Consider the following 15,749-nt stretch of genomic DNA (forward strand, 5'->3'; position numbering starts at 1 on the left):
CTATATACCATATAATTGATGATTACCGCTCCTTGTACCAGCCTATCTTGTCTCCATGTCCCTTGCGGTGGTTATTACTTCACGCCTTTTTTTTTTTTTTTTTTCCCTGACGAGCTCTTCCGTATTTGGCGTTTCTATTTCTGACCCTTGTGTGCGCTGTAGCATATATATGCATGCCTTTGACCTATTGATGTATCATTTCCATTTCCCCCCTGTTATACCTGCTGATACTAGAGCATTACATACCAACCAATACAATTTTGTTCATTACCAATTGCATTAATCTACAACTCATGTTCTGCATATACGTACGTTAGATGCGAAATTAGTCTTGATCGTCCTGCAGGGAAACGCCCATAGAGTGCCCATGTACGTCACTCGAGGATGGTCACTCTTCTCGCCAATTAACCCCTCAGCTTTTTCACATCTCAAAAGAACCCAGAAAGGAGCAATTGGAGCATGCCATGCCAGGAACAATGACTGAATAACACGAGACAGCTCGGAGATCGGCAAAAGGCCTGCGTCACTCACGGTCAGAGGGAGATGAAATATCAGGCATCAACACGGGATGCGGGATAGCATGACATCCTTCAAGAGAACATGCCACCTCCAAGCGGGAAATCTAAATCCCTGTTGCATTATTGTCAGCCACCATCAAGATGAAAAGGCTGCGAGGGTGAGCCGATATGGAGGGAGCATGCAGGTATGGTGTGGTGTTGATGGAGGGATACTGATAAGCAGCTTCTGCACAGTGTCAGCGCGCCAACCGGGTTTCAGAAATAGCCTTCGGAAGAAGCCGGATGCAATCCGGGCCCCTTTCAATATCCATCATACGTTATGGCTGTTAGTTAGTTGTTCATGCTGTAGCACTCATCTTCTCCGACCCCAATATTGGTGATTTATCGGGAGGAAGAGGCCGGGTTTGTTTTGTTGCGTATTGCATGCTTCGTGTGCCTCTTGCTCAATATGTAACTCTGTAGACAGGCACACAAAGCCATTTGGTTGGTCCAATATTGCATCACGTGATATGGCTTTCTCAAGCAAAAAATCTTACCAAAGAGCTTTTTGCAGTTTGACGACGATGTAAAAAGCGACGAAGCAGCGAATAATTCAAGCGACCACGATGCCTCCACGACTGCCGCTGCGGCTTCTGTCGCAATCCGTCTCGTTGATTTCATCCTCCATTCAGTCACATGTCTCACCGTCGTTCCTTTTCCTATTACCGTCCATCCATACCCAGACCCGAGCGGCTTCAATTCTAGCCTCGCTCTCCGACAACCCAGGAGCATACAGCAAGAAGATCCGCCGTGGTCTTGGTCCTGCCTCAGGCAAGGGAAAGACGGCCGGTCGTGGTCACAAGGGTCAGGGCCAGAGGGGAAGCAAGAAGGCATTTTTCAATGGAGGACAGACGCCGGACGAAGTTGTGCACGGCGAGAGGGGCTTTGACAACATGTGAGTTGAAAAAATAACCTTCAATTGGAGACTATTTCACTCATCTGCATTAAACATGCTAATATGGTGTGTGAATTGAACTATAGATTCGCGTTGAAAATATCTCCCGTCAACCTTGATCGCATCCAAGATTGGATTGACCAAGGCCGCCTCGATCCTTCACAGCCCATAACACTCCGAGAACTGGTGAAGTCTAGATGTATACACGGCATAAAGGATGGAGTTAAATTGCTCTCACGCGGAGGAGAAGGGGCCCTTAAACAACCCATCACGATCATTGTCTCACGCGCCTCTGCCAGTGCAATCCAGGCCGTCGAGGCAGCTGGTGGCTCCATCACGACTCGATACTACACCAGACACGCCATCAAGAGGATTTTGAGCGGCAAGACTGACCCTTATGTCTCTCTTGCATGGAAGGATACTTCGGAGAAACTTGCTGAGGCGGCCGCCAAGGGCGAGGACGTTTCCCACATCGACACCGAGCTGATGCAGAAGATTGGCATGGGCGTCGATAAACCGTTGACGAAGGGCAATGGGTTCCAGTACCGTCTTCCTGACCCGACCAGCCGAAGGGATATTGAGTACTACCGAGACCCAGCCCACCGAGGGTACCTGAGCTACCTGGTCAAGGAGGGAGACAGCCCCAGCTTGTTCTTCACACCGCCATCCGCAGAGCAGAAGGCGAAGAAGGCCGTCAAGAAGTCGGCAGAGAACAGAGTCTGGTAGTGTTCTTGATCTTCTTGCCGGCTAATAATTCCCTTGACCGTGACTGTCGGTTTTCTGTGGCCTTCTTTTTTTTTTTTTTTTTTTTTCCTACTAATCTGCCTGCTGTCTTTGTGAAACGGGAATGTATGCTTTTGGATTTTTGGGGATTAGCTCATGTAAGATGTACCAACTGTATATTATAGATAACTTCAAACAATTAAAAGGAAGGGAACATAATCATCTCCATCCTTCCAGCTCCATCGTCTTATCCGTGTGCCCGGTACGTCTCAGGCAAACAATATCTCGGAAGCCCGCCAAAGAGTAACACCACGCTAGTCAGATCTGACACCAAGACCAGCAGCCATGCCAGGTTATCAAATATCATTCCTAATGGAAACTCCTATCACTTTTAAATACAACCAGTCAAGCCACCGCCGAGCAGACTTGTCCTGTTTCCTTTGCTTATTTTATTTCGAGCCCTGGTCACGGTCTGCATGCTACTAGTGAACTGATATGAGTGTACAACCACCGTATGCCGTCTACCGTCCAGCCAGCGTCGTCCTCTCTGCGCGCGCGCTCGCAGTCGAGGCAGCCTGGGATGCAGGAAGTCTAACCTGCAGGCAGCAGAGCCAGGCAAGTCAGAAGATAACACATGCACACATGCGAACAACGGGGTTATACAGCAAGCCAGGGAAGAATGGAGGATTGTGCTCCGCAATCCACAGACGCAAGTTGCTGCGTTTCTCCGTCAAACCTGCAGCCCGTAATATGGGGTAGATAAGAGGCCTTCCAATGAACGACGCCGAGTTACGCTTTAGTTCGCGAAGTGTCAACCGAGCCCTCGCCCAAACGCCGACCGTCCGTCCGCTTCCCCCCCCCCCCCACGTCGAGCAACGCTCGAGTAACAAGAGAGGAGTGAAGTACTTTACTTTCGGCGGCCTTCTTTGCAGACCCACTAATAACTCATAGCTTTATGGTGGTGGTGCCCGCAGAGAGGAGGAGAGGACGGCGACAGTCCTGGTGATGGTGGTGAGGGGCGGGACGGGGCATAAACAAGTTCGCTGCGAGATCGCCGGCGCGAATATCAGGATTTCACCTACACCTTTCCACCTCCTCCTCCCTCCTCATCTTTGCCACAAAAGTAAGTAAGGGAAGACAGCACACACACACTCGCCCATGCCGTTTCGGTCAGCGGTAGGGATCATTGTTTCTCGGAATTAGGAATATAAAGGGACAGACGTGGGATATGCTTTCTTCTCCTGGCTCGGAGGTAGGGACAGCTGGGCAGGGAGACTAAGCGACCAGGACAAGGGAGGGCCCTGTCCTTGCACCAGAGGTGGACATACATTAAGACGGTCGGACAGGGACAGGAGAGCTAGCTTGCTCTGCCGACCAGATTGACTCTGGTGGACAGGAGTGAGATGGGAGTTACTATACGTGTGTGTGAAGTATATATGCAGCATACGAGTGCATGCACAGGGGTTAGGAGCAGATGCAGCCTTCGTCTCCACAGCAGTCGAGTGTAAACAGAGTGCTCTGTACACAGATAGTACATGGAGTCCAGGCCAATGAGATGGATGCCCGTCTCCTGGGAGAGCAAGGGGGGGCCATCTAAGATTAACAGCAGTGTGGAGTCTTGGTCAAGTTAGCTGTCGTTACTCTTACGATAGGAGACGTGGAGAAGAGGCGAATATAGGTAGGATTAGAGGACTATTACTTATGTGGGGGAGGAGTAATGGAGGAGGCCCGAAACCGCTTTGAGATGCCAGGTAGGAGAAAGGGAGGGAAGGGGAGGGAGGGAGATGAAGAGAGGAGCGGACCATGCAGGTTGATAGCTAGGTACACACATATTGCAACACACCACACCACAAACACACCACTTCTCATACCACGCCATCCGCCACGCCGTATCATGCCATGCCATGCCATGCCCATATGTCCGTTCATCATAAGAAGCCAGAGCGAAGAGACATTAACAAATAAGTAGGAGAAGAGACGTGAGACACCGTTAACACCAGTAGCTGAGCAGAGCAGAGAACGCAACACATGAGACCCATGATATCCTACGCAGATGAGGAACGAGTCAAAGAGGAAAAAGAAGATGAGCCAGCCATATCAAGATGTTTCCCGCCAACGAGTACATGAACGAACAAGAAGGAATAAGAAACAAAGCGAGGGATAACTAGCCGAGAAAAATGGAATGGATGCGAATAGGACGGAAGAGGGTACAGGGTATCAGTCATGAGAGCGTAACAAAAAAAAAGGGGACACGAGCAATAATGATAATAGAGACAGGAACATGCATAAGACATGAGGCAGCCATCCCAGCAAGCAATCAACAAGCATGAAAGTAGATGATGTTAACAAGAGGTAAGAAGAACAAGAAAAGAAAAGAAAAGAGAAAAAATAAAAGGAGCAGAAGAAGAAAAGAAGAAGCTAAAACGCTTAACTTTCAAAACGTGGAGAAGTGGAATCAAAGCGAACATCAAATGAATGCCTCCAGATGCTAGTTGGTGATGGTATTGGTAGATGTGATTGTTTTTCCCCATTCACACCTTTCAAGAGGAGAACCCCCATCGATTGAGGCGAGTGGCGAGCTCCGCAGTATCCGCGCAGCTTTGAAACCATCGGCAAGCAAGGACGTCGGAGATCGTCCATCGTTTCATGGGGTCCATCTCAAGACACCCCTCAATCATCTCCAATGCGTCTTCACGGTCTTGCTTCTCGGATTCGTCCGAGGTAGCCAAGACAGCGCTGCGGTCCCATTTGCCAGCCAGAATGTTGCTCGGGATACGTGGCTGGAAAGAACTCTGGAAAGGTCTGGAACCGACTATAAGGGAGTAGGCAACGACGCCAAACGCCCAGACGTCGACAACGGGATCGAGGACCCCGACGTTGGCCATCAGGAGCTCCGGGGAGGCATACTCCAGGCTGCCGGCCACGCTGGTGCTTGTGTCCGACGGTCCGATAGTTCTGGGTGGAGGTCGATCAGCGGCGTTGTCGTAAGGGTCTGGCGAGCTGCATGTGTCGGTGGTCATCCATTCGGCCATGCCAAAGTCACAAAGGATCAAGCGGGGGATATCTCCAGAATCCTCCTGGGGTTGCAGTAGGCAGTTCTCCAGCTTGATATCACGGTGGACAACACGGGCGTCCTCGTGTAGGTATCGAAGAGCACAGGCCAACTGGTAGGAGTACTGCTTTGCATGGGAAAGTGGGATTTCATGGCGCTTCTTCTTGACCAGGTCGAATAGCGAGCCCCCTTCGGTAAGTTTTGTGAAGCAGAATGTAGCGTAGTCAGTTTCGTAGACCGCATCAAGCGGCAGGATATGCGGATGGTTAAGGTATCGCCAGATGCGAACCTCGTGGTCAAATTCGGCCTGGGCTTGGTCGTTTTCTCTCTCACTTTTGCCCGAGAGGTACTTTTTCACAATCTTGACAGCATGACGGATCGTCTGGCCTTCGTCAGTGACTTTGAACGCTTCCTTGACGGTGCTGAAGCCTCCAAACCCGATCTGCTTGCCGATAACGTAGTCCTGCCCGATGACCTGGCCCTCGTCGTCAGGCTTGGGAGCAGGAGCCTCTTCACGGTTCATGGTAGAGAGAAAAGCGCTGGCGGGTGATTTGCCGCTCATGTTGGGCGACTTGCGAGAGTAAGAACGCATGGATTGTCGTAGACTGTTTGTACGTCGACCAAAGGAGTAGCTTTCGGTGAGGCTGCCGTAGAGATGACGGGAGAGACTCGGCCACGAGTCTCCTTCACTGTCGATCGAACCATGGCGGCGGAGGTTTGGTGAAGATAAAAAGGGTGAGGTGAGGCTGCCCTGGCGTGAATCTGGCGGCGTTCTCAGTTCATCAGAGAGGGGAGAAGCCGTCGAAAGTGAGGTCAAAGACGTAGGCCGAGGAAGATCATCATCGGCGGAGAAAACCTCTGATAAGGGGGAAGCCCGTGGAGAGTGACACTGAGAAAAGTCATCTCCCGAGCTATCATTATGACGAGGGCCTTGGTGGTGGTTATGATGAGGATGATGATGATCGTGGTTATGGCGATGGTTGTGGTGGTTATCATGGTGGGAATTGTATCCGTCCCTGTCATTGTTGCTGGCTGCTGCCGTCTGAGCGAGACGCTCAGGAGCGGCATTGGCGTAGAGCTGCTTGAGCTCTGACGATCCAGGACCGGAAGCAGACCTGACGCCAATCTGGCTTCTCCTTCCAAGACTGCCGATGGGCTGCTCCAGGGCGATTTGGTCACCGGTTTCTAGCGTGACCTGGGGATTGAAGCTGATGGAGGGCCTCCGGGTCCTGCCAAAGTGGTGGTCCAGGGGTGACGGGTCCTGGTACCGGTTGGGGTCATATTCGCAGACCTCATCAACGCCGGGAGAGCCATGAAGCTTGTCCTCGGGGTAAGGCACGCTGATGGGCGGCGTTGGTACGTGAGGCGTCCATGACTGCTCCGTCTCCTCCTTTCTGGCAGCCGTATGGGCAGCACCAGCATCAGTACCGGCACCGGCAGAGGCAGAGGGAGAGGCAGAGGGAGACAGGGGCGGAGAGGGAGAGTGGCCGCTGGGGGAAAGGCGACGGTTCAGGCCATTGCTTCCGCCGCGTTGATACATCGGTCCATGCTCTTCGTGGTCTAGCACGGGAGACGAGGTGGTGCAGTCAGCGTCGATGTTCAGTTCTGTAAATGCGAGCGCCTGAGCATGGGCCATACCCTCGGCGAAGGGTATGAGGCGAAGGCGAATAGATCACAGCAGACGGGCAACGTTCTTCCAAACTGCTGCTGCTTCTGGCTTACGGGCGCTCCTGAGTGTGCAGTCTCTTGGTTGAGGTTGGTTGTCCTGGCGAGCCGACGCAAGGGCACATACGCAGGACGCAGCACGTCTTTTTTTTGCGCGAGTCGTGTTTCTTGCTACGCAAGGTAGTTATTAGGTCGGTCGCTTGTCAAGAGTGGGTATGAAGTCTGGAGCAAGAGGCGGGCAGTCAAAAAGCAGTCGAGACAGCAGCAGACTTGGGTGGTGATATATGGGCAGAGGAAGAAGAGGAAGACGAGGAAGAAGAAAAGAAGACGTCGAGGTTGAGATGAGGAATAGGACGCAGGAGAGTGGCCCAGTTAGGCAAGCCTGGGCGTTCGCGCAGCCAGCGCAAAAAACGAAAAAAGAAGGGCGAAAAAGAAGGCCCCGGAAGAACCCGGGAGGTCGGACCAGCTACGATAATACCCCTTTGGGCCTAGGGTAGGGCAGAGATAACGCGCAGGCGCTTATCAGTAGCGCCAAGCCCTTTGCTTTTTTGTGCGTTGTGACTTACGCTTTTCTATTACGAAATGAAGTTCCAGAGTGGGTGCTTGCGGCGACGGCGCCTTGCCGCATGCGGACTGGGGGGCTTGGGGGGGGCGCGGATCGCTGTTGGTGCTTGGTGCTGGTGCTGATGGCTGATGCTGATGCTGGTAGATAAGTAGGTGAAGGTGACGTCAGTGTCATGTGAGTTCATGTGACAGCTGAGTCAGCGAGGACGGGGATACGTCGGGCCGAGAGTCCCGTGACAGCGGCGCCAGGACAGCTTATGTCATCGTGTATGTAAGTTGCTTCTTTCCCTTTTGGGGGCGCTGGGATGTCTGCGATGTCAGCGCTCCCATTGGCTGCAGCGCGTTTAAACTCATTTCAATTCTGCATGCTGATTGGCTGGGGTTCCCTTGCCCGTCCGCCTCCTCCTTTTTTCCACTTTTTGGTCTTTTCGTCGCTTTCCAGCTGCCTGACGATGCGATGGCTTGTTTGAGATCTTCTTCCTGAACTGCGCGACGGTCGGCCTTCCTCGCTCTCTCTCTTCCTCTTCTTCCTCCTCCTCCTCTTCTTCTTCTTCTTCCTCGTTTTGTTTCCTGGTCTCGGTCTTGTTCTCCTTCGCTTCCTTCGTTTTTGTCGTGTTTTTCCCTGCCAACGGGTCTTCCTCTCCCGATCGCTGCTCTGTTCGCGGTAAACGCCTTCGTCAAACGGCCATCTTCCTTCATTTTTTGCATTGGTCAAGACCTGGATGGGTGGTATATTGGACGGATGTTTCAGGCAGTTCGCACGCTTAATACATCGCGCAGACGGAGTACTTGATTCATAGTGCTACAAGGAGGACTGTTTGGTTGGGAGGGTTTTATATTGCCTTTGGATACGGAGTACTTTTAATATATTCCATTCCATGAATGGTTGTCAAGCTCTCACCAACTCCCCGTCCTCTCTCTGTATTCCTCGCAACCCACGACAACTCTTAATATTTTTTTTTTTTTTTTTTTTTTTATCTCTCGCTGTCCCGCCGGTGATCCAGATCGAACAGGACATTGGTCGATAGGTTGCCATCATGACGAGACCCCAGATGATCCGAGCAGGTGAGACACTGAGCGGTTGATTGCATTACCTGCGCTGTACTTGTGAAGGTCTGGTTGCTGACGAACAACAACCCTTCTTATAGATACAATTGACCTTCAGAACCGCCAGTCGCCTTCTACCCAAGACCATGCTAGAAAACTGGGCGGCGCTTCTGCCGTTGATGGACGGAATGGTGCGCACCAGGACCAGTCTCTCCGCAAGGTGGAACAGGAGGCCCAGGATGAGATGTCAAAGGGTCCCCTAGGATCGGATGGAAACTCGCAGGTATACTCTCACCGGGACGGGCTTGAAGTGTACCGGGAGCACGACGAAGCAGACGGCAGCAAGCCCAATGGCGTAGCGAATGGTGACATGTCCCATGAGTCAAGGAATGGAAGCTCGACCGAGGAGGAGATGGAGGGCGATGAGGACGACCAGGACCTGGACGACGACATGATGGACAAAATATCAAGCTCGCCGTCCATTGACGATGGTGTGTACAGCATAATCACTCTCCACTAAGCGTGCCATTAAGACTAACCTATCCTACAGAAAATATTGATTTCGAATTTGTTTATGCTTTGCATACCTTCATTGCCACCGTCGAAGGTCAGGCTAATGCAACAAAGGGCGACACCATGGTCCTCCTTGATGACAGCAACAGCTACTGGTGGCTGGTGCGCGTCGTTAAGGATGGGAGCATAGGTACTTCATTTATACATCTCCCCTACGTCCTAACTGCCCCAATTCTGACTTTGGTATAGGCTACCTGCCGGCTGAACATATCGAAACCCCAACTGAAAGGCTGGCCCGTCTTAATAAACACCGCAACATTGACGTATGGAACACACTCCTATACCCGATTCTACTACTACCTGTCTTTTCTTCTTGCTAATTCATACTTCTACAGTTATCCGCCACCATGCTAGGAGACAATGCGGAAAAGTCAAAGAACCCTCTGAGAATTGCCATGCGCAGAAGACATGGCAAGACTGTCACTTTCAACGAACCGCTCTGCTTCGAAGCCGAAGAGGCTCCAATTGACTACTCGACAGGCTCAGAAGAGGAGGAAGAGCATTTCTTAGAAGACGATGAGGAAGACGAGGAAGAGGATGAGGAAGAAGAAGAGCACGAGGTACATGAGAAGTCCGCACACACTAAGCAGCAACAGCAACAAGATGCCTCAAGGAAGGATGAAGACATGGGAATTGAGCCACTACGGCCCAAGCAACAGCAGAAGGAGACGGCTGCTTTGCAGGAACATCGGTCTGAAAACAAAGATAGTCTGGAGGAACATAATGACGACCTTGACAAGGGTGAGTTTGATTCTCTATTCTTCATTGGAAGGACCACATGCTAACAAGCCACTAGACTTCCAACCCGGACGGTCCAGGAATGGGGTCGTTCGCAATACTGATTCGTTCTTCAAGGATGATACACTCGAGACAAAGAAAATCTCTCTTACTCCCAACCTTTTACGTGACGATTCCCTCACTGCACAGCAACCAGACAAGGATTCGAGAGTCCGTGGAAGCTTTGAATCATATGATAAAGTGTCACCTAGTGACAAAAACAAAGATGACAAGAAACGCAAGGACAAGAAGCCTGGAATGCTCAGTGGCCTATTTAAGAGAAGGGACCGCAAAACCAAGGCCACAGATGACGATGACGACCAAGAAAAGATCTCGGAGGAATCCATCCGATCAAGTACTCCAACCGGTACCATGGGTGACCACGGCAGAGATGGATCTAAACCAGCAGTCGCTTTACAGAGAACTCCCAGCAAGCTTCAAAAAACGCCTCCTGGAGAGCAACAGGGCTCTGGTGCAAGGCATGAAGGTGGACGATCCACCTCACGACAAGAAGTTGCAGCTCCTCAATCGCCGCCAGCAACTAAACAAACGTTTCAATCGCATGGCCAACAGCAACAGCAGCAACCGCACCAGCCCCAACAGCAACTCCAGCAGCATCAACAACATCATCAGCAACGTCCCCAGCCACGATCTTCCTCGGCGCAGGGTACACGGGTACGATCTCCAGAGGTGCTCAGGCCACTCACCAACAAGCAAGATAGATCATTGCAGGAGAGGCCTGAACCAAACCTCTCCCTTGTCAAAGAGCCCCGCGATTCATCAGAATCCACACCAGACGCTTCCACCAACCTACCAGCAAACCAAGCCCAGCACCAATACTCATCCTCCCAAACCTCAACATACTCCACCCACTCAAGCAAGAAACCAGCCAGCGTCTCTCACGCTGCTGACCCAGTGCAGCAGGACCCTGAACTTAACAATCACTACGACGACAACTTCGAAGATCAACACTCATTGTCCCATGACAAAGACCAGTATTCATCGAAACAAACTGGCTCACCTTCCCCAACAGCCTCCCCTGCATTCTCCCAAGATCCCACTCTCGAAGATGACAGAAGCCAGGAGCAATCCGTATCACCATCGACAAGCATCATCCCTGCCTGGAACGACAGCGGGCTGCGCGCATACATGGACGATGGCAGTGATATCCGCGATCTCCTAACCATCGTACACGACAAATCCAATGTCCCTGCTGCCGGGCCAGACCACCCTCTCATCGGAAGCCTCTTCCGGGAGGAAAGCAAGGCGTTGAACGATATGTCCAGCCGCCTAGATGAGATGCTAAATTCATGGCTGAGCAAGAGCTCACTCTCTCCCTAGAGTTCATTCCTCGCTATTTCTTACATCTATCCCTCCTTCATTATTTCAAGCCAAACGATAACTACACCCCATGATTTAACGACCGCACATACAATTACCCTTCTTCACATACAACTCAAAGCAATACAATGCAATGCATCGAGGCCTGCCTTGGATATTGACTATCCTTCTTGTCCAAATCGGACGTCACATCAAACACTACTTGGACTGTCTTTTATTGCTTAAAAAATTTCTCTGGTCAGATTAGCCTTGTACTTATTTGCTCGCTCGCTTCACCATTTTAAAAACCACACGATACCTACGGCGTATTCATTCTTTCCGCTGTTCTCGTTATTTGAACTTTCCCCGTTCCCTCGTTCATTCGTTTGCTTGTTTCCTACCTGTTTTTTCTGCGTTTGCTTTGATGATTTATTACACTTATGAAGCGGGGATTCAGCCTAGCTGGATGCGGGTTTTTCAATATTCTTTTCTCTGGGAGCTATTTCCCATTTATCGCGGCTGCACATTTGTTCAATGTTCAAATGCACCATCTTTTCCATCTTTTCGTGGTTTTATAGCCTTTGTATTTCATGTCCTAGCATTTCTTGTTGGACATTCTCTGGAGTTTTAGGTATGGCGTTGTTCTTTCTGGACGGACTGGTGCCATAGCCTTATCAATACTACTTTTTGCCCTTCTATATTACTTACTTAATGCCACACTGGGGCATTGAGTTTCTTGCAACGCGGGTGATGGCTTGGATATAATCACTATCAGCCAATTCATCAATTTGTGAAGCACAAATAACAACATCTTGTCGTCAAATCTACATCTACCGCAAATATCAAGTCCAGTTAAATGACAAAAGCTATCGCAGAAGACTCTAGCCCGTATTTAGAGCTCTAATCTTGAATGCTACTATTTTCCAATGGAGGTAATCCATAAACCCAGGTATCAAAGTCATACTTGTTAACTTCAATAATTTCTTGAGCATTGGTTTGTAGTGGGGGGTACTTCTGCAGCTCCCATTTGTACCGTGGAGTTTCTATTTCCTTATTAGCCTCTCGTCCAAAGATACGCCTTGCATGGAATTGGGGAAGGAGAAGGGGGATTTCGTTTATCAAGCTTCGACTCACCTTCAGCACCATTACTCTCTTCCACATTGACAAGGTGCTTCCTTCTCACCTTCTCGGCTAGCTCCTTATCAACAAGCACAAGTGCAACGGTTTGCCATCCAGCAGATGCGACACTGAGGGTGAAATATGCACCTAGACCATCTGTATCCTCGGGTTTGACGTCTGGAAGGTTGTCCCAGTTTTCTCCCGCTCTTTCGATACAAGTGCTGTATTTCTCCAGGAGCCCTTGGTCATTCTCTTCGAGGGACGTCAACCAGTCTGAGCCATCGCCCTGAGATCCAGCTCCACTTGCCAAGTACTTGAGCCACTCCCGTTTCTCAGGTTCGAACCAGACATTGTGCCGTTTTTCTTTTGCAAATTCAAAATAGTACACGTCTCTAGAGAAAGACCCGGGCCCAGGCTTCATGAGGCCACGAAGGGGGATGCCTCCTAAGGCACTCCCAAGTCCAAGCGAGCCGCAACCCCTGGGTTCACTTCCATAGCTAGAAACTGTTCCGTTGGCATGGAGGGCAGTGTAATGGTAATCGCCGAATGAGACTGATATCACCTCGCTATGTTGTAATCCAGCTGGAAGTTTTGGAGACAAGACATGGTCAGGATCATCGGCAAAATCAAATGCTGTCCGGATATGTTCGGAGTTCCCTATCATGACCTCGCCTGTTTCGGTAAACACTGCGAAGTTGCGGAAAGCACCCTGGATATCCTTCAAGATTCTTTCGGGTGCAGCAAACTTGGCGAGTTCGACTGTACGCTGGCCATCTCCCTCCGTTGCAAATACCTTGTTCAGGTCTGTAATGAACACTATATACCCTTCAAGCACAATATAGCTAATGACCTCACCCAACCCGGCTTCATCCTCTGCTCGCCCTCTCTCGGAATTTGTCCTCTGGAAACCGGTACCTGGCACGATTTTACCTGGAACAATTAGCAGCACAGACTCATCATTATTCAGGGGAGGATCGTTAATCTTCCAATAAACTATCCCAGTGCCGGCGACAAATGCTGAGTTTGTATCCCAACCAGAAACGACTTTTGTCACGGTGCCTGGGGTGTGGGGATCCCTTGAATTAAGAACCGTTCTGGCACAAGAAAACTCAACAAGTTTGGCACTGTGATCTCTATGGGACCAACTCCATATTATTCCTTCATCAGATAATCCAAGGATATGTCGTCTACCAGAAGAGAATTGCTTGATGGCTGTTGATTTGTTGTAGGAGTCTGCGGAGGTTGCAGGGTATTCAGTGTCAAACTTGAGACGTTGGTACCCGCTTGCAGTGGAATAATCATAAAATACTCCATCTATGCGCCCGGTGAGGTATAATTCACCATCCGAAGTTAGACATGAGGAAGACCAGCCTCTTAGTAGATATCAGCATGCTGTATACAGTGAAGACAGTGACAGAAGGGGAGTTGATTGAGAACAGACCCGCATTGTAAATCAACTATATTCCGTATTCCAGCCACAGCCGAAGACTCATATGGCCAGGTTTTGTTCACTAAAGGTTCGGATGGACGCCCCTCTCCCCCCCATTGATACACCCTCGTCTGTGTCCGAAGGTTTTTATACAGCCAGTACCAACGCGGTCCATTAGCACGTAGAAGCGGTTGAACAGGAACTCGAAAGGTTTTTGTGGTAACCTCCCGCCAGAATTCTGGGTTTGTTAAAAACACTTCGTGGAAATACTTGTTCACTGTACATAGCGCGAGGAAATCTGGGACATCCAGTAAAGGAAATATAAGGACTAGGATGTCCTCGGGGAGATCTTCTAGTTTGGCCAGAGTCATTTTTCGTGGCTATGAAGTTGCAAATAAATTGTATCCCTTGGGGGCCAACTTGATTTTGAAGATGCGGTCCTTTCTACATAGTTAAAGGTGATAACAAACGTAAAAACGAAGTACGGAGTAAAATTGGATCCAATCTTTGGAAGCATCAAAGGAGAGGATGATGTCATCATTGATTACTAATATACTTTCCCGGGATGTATCATAATTAATCCGCAGTCTCGGTGCCAAGACCCACTGCTCCTTCCTAATTTGGTATGCGTATTCACACTCCAAATTCCTATGATGGAAATCATTGAAGAGCCTCCATGAGAAGAACTACCAAGTGACTGCCCAGATAACATAACCTCACACAATGAATGAGCATCAGAAGACACGAAAAGTCGATTCATTCCGTATACCCCATCCAGCTGTGGAGATTCATTCAGAAAGATTCAAATCAAAGAGTGAAAACCCCCAACCCTTCAGATACATATTTCGTTGAAATGGTGAGATATTTCGACATAACGGCCAGCTAATGTATGTCAGTGTTGAGGTGGATGTGACCGTAATCCTACTGGCACTTACGTAAATTATGCGCAGACTGACCCATGCTCGTTACAGTGTCCGCTGCAGCACCACCAATGGGTGAGGCAGTGATCACCGGACTCTATCATAAGTTAGCATGGAATTAATTATGCCAGACGTATTTTGGACTTACTGCCACCACATTGGGATGAACGAGTTCCCATTGTACCCGCTGCTACCGTCGTAGCAAGGAGTGCCGAAATGGCGAAGACAACGACTTTAAACTGCATTATTTAGAGATAATTGGATGAGCCGATCAGAGAGGATATTTCTCAATTGGGTTGATGAAATATTTTATGGGTTTTATGGGTTAAGTTGAGTACTCAGGAGAAAGAAGCACTCCTTTATACCTTGGGTCAGAGATATAGGCGCCCGGATTCAATATTTATATTCTAAGTGTGGCATACAACCAACATATGATGGATCGTTGCAATCGCACTATATGCCTGCCATAGTTAAGCCATATCGCGAATAAATTCATATAATGGGTAATGATCTGACGCGAAGAGAAAATTCATCCCTGTGCGAACCCAATATGGCGGACAATATGCTCAAGTCAGCACCTATCCAACTCAAATGCATATGGGTAAGCTCTTACCAACATCCAGTTATGAAATAACCATTTGCGGGACATTGTTGACATCACCCCAGGCAACATTTAGATCGGCAGGTGGTTGACGTAAATGGCTTTTTTTTGCGGCATTGGCGTGTATCAAAGGAAAAAATAGGCCAGGAGAGTGACAGGGACTAGTGAGTTGTACTCCAGAACAGCCAATGGAGTAACTTGACTTTCTTCTCACCAGTCGCGCCCGTATCACAGGATTTATATTTGTTGTCCTTCTGCACGCTTGTTGTTTCAAAATATGTTACTCTGTTCTTTGAAGACCTGGACCTATCGGTGTCTCAACGACGGCGTGACAAACGACAGGTAAGGGGCCGGAATATGGCTTTGCTTTTATTTATCTGGGAAATGAAGGTGGCATTGGGATTTCGAACTAGTTTAGTTATCATTCAGCAGACATTAATTATCTGCCTATGGCACAGCATATGTAGTAACCATAGAACAACAGCAAGTATACTCGCTGTTCGACAG

General features: G+C 49.5%; 6 protein-coding genes across 6 annotated transcripts; 3 read left to right on the plus strand and 3 right to left on the minus strand.

Moving 5' to 3' along the window:
- Positions 1–1,123: 1,123 nt before the first annotated feature.
- On the plus strand, positions 1,124–2,178 carry TRV_03193 (uncharacterized protein; the record flags this gene model as incomplete). Its single annotated transcript, XM_003022626.1, has 2 exons — positions 1,124–1,452; positions 1,539–2,178. 2 exons carry the CDS (start codon positions 1,124–1,126, stop codon positions 2,176–2,178), a joined length of 969 nt encoding a protein of 322 aa, XP_003022672.1.
- A 2,537-nt stretch (positions 2,179–4,715) lies between these two features.
- TRV_03194 (protein kinase, putative) lies at positions 4,716–6,767 on the minus strand (the record flags this gene model as incomplete). Its single annotated transcript, XM_003022627.1, has 1 exon — positions 4,716–6,767. The coding sequence occupies one exon, from the start codon at positions 6,765–6,767 to the stop codon at positions 4,716–4,718; it is 2,052 nt and encodes a 683-aa protein (XP_003022673.1).
- An 87-nt stretch (positions 6,768–6,854) lies between these two features.
- Positions 6,855–7,237, plus strand: TRV_03195 (uncharacterized protein; the record flags this gene model as incomplete). Its single annotated transcript, XM_003022628.1, has 2 exons — positions 6,855–6,961; positions 7,114–7,237. The coding sequence occupies 2 exons, from the start codon at positions 6,855–6,857 to the stop codon at positions 7,235–7,237; spliced, it is 231 nt and encodes a 76-aa protein (XP_003022674.1).
- Positions 7,238–7,806: 569 nt separating this feature from the next.
- TRV_03196 (uncharacterized protein) lies at positions 7,807–8,155 on the minus strand (the record flags this gene model as incomplete). The annotated part of the gene is made up of 2 exons (XM_003022629.1): positions 7,807–8,111; positions 8,140–8,155. The coding sequence occupies 2 exons, from the start codon at positions 8,153–8,155 to the stop codon at positions 7,807–7,809; spliced, it is 321 nt and encodes a 106-aa protein (XP_003022675.1).
- Positions 8,156–8,493: 338 nt separating this feature from the next.
- TRV_03197 (SH3 domain protein, putative) lies at positions 8,494–11,194 on the plus strand (the record flags this gene model as incomplete). The annotated part of the gene is made up of 6 exons (XM_003022630.1): positions 8,494–8,521; positions 8,605–8,994; positions 9,054–9,206; positions 9,266–9,339; positions 9,412–9,817; positions 9,873–11,194. The coding sequence occupies 6 exons, from the start codon at positions 8,494–8,496 to the stop codon at positions 11,192–11,194; spliced, it is 2,373 nt and encodes a 790-aa protein (XP_003022676.1).
- An 879-nt stretch (positions 11,195–12,073) lies between these two features.
- Positions 12,074–14,092, minus strand: TRV_03198 (uncharacterized protein; the record flags this gene model as incomplete). The annotated part of the gene is made up of 3 exons (XM_003022631.1): positions 12,074–12,216; positions 12,308–13,606; positions 13,693–14,092. 3 exons carry the CDS (start codon positions 14,090–14,092, stop codon positions 12,074–12,076), a joined length of 1,842 nt encoding a protein of 613 aa, XP_003022677.1.
- Positions 14,093–15,749: the final 1,657 nt, after the last annotated feature.

The sequence above is a fragment of the Trichophyton verrucosum genome (genome assembly GCF_000151505.1).
Source record: "Trichophyton verrucosum HKI 0517 chromosome Unknown contig00272_1.f1.exp, whole genome shotgun sequence".
In the NCBI taxonomy this organism is placed as follows: Eukaryota; Fungi; Ascomycota; class Eurotiomycetes; order Onygenales; family Arthrodermataceae; genus Trichophyton; species Trichophyton verrucosum.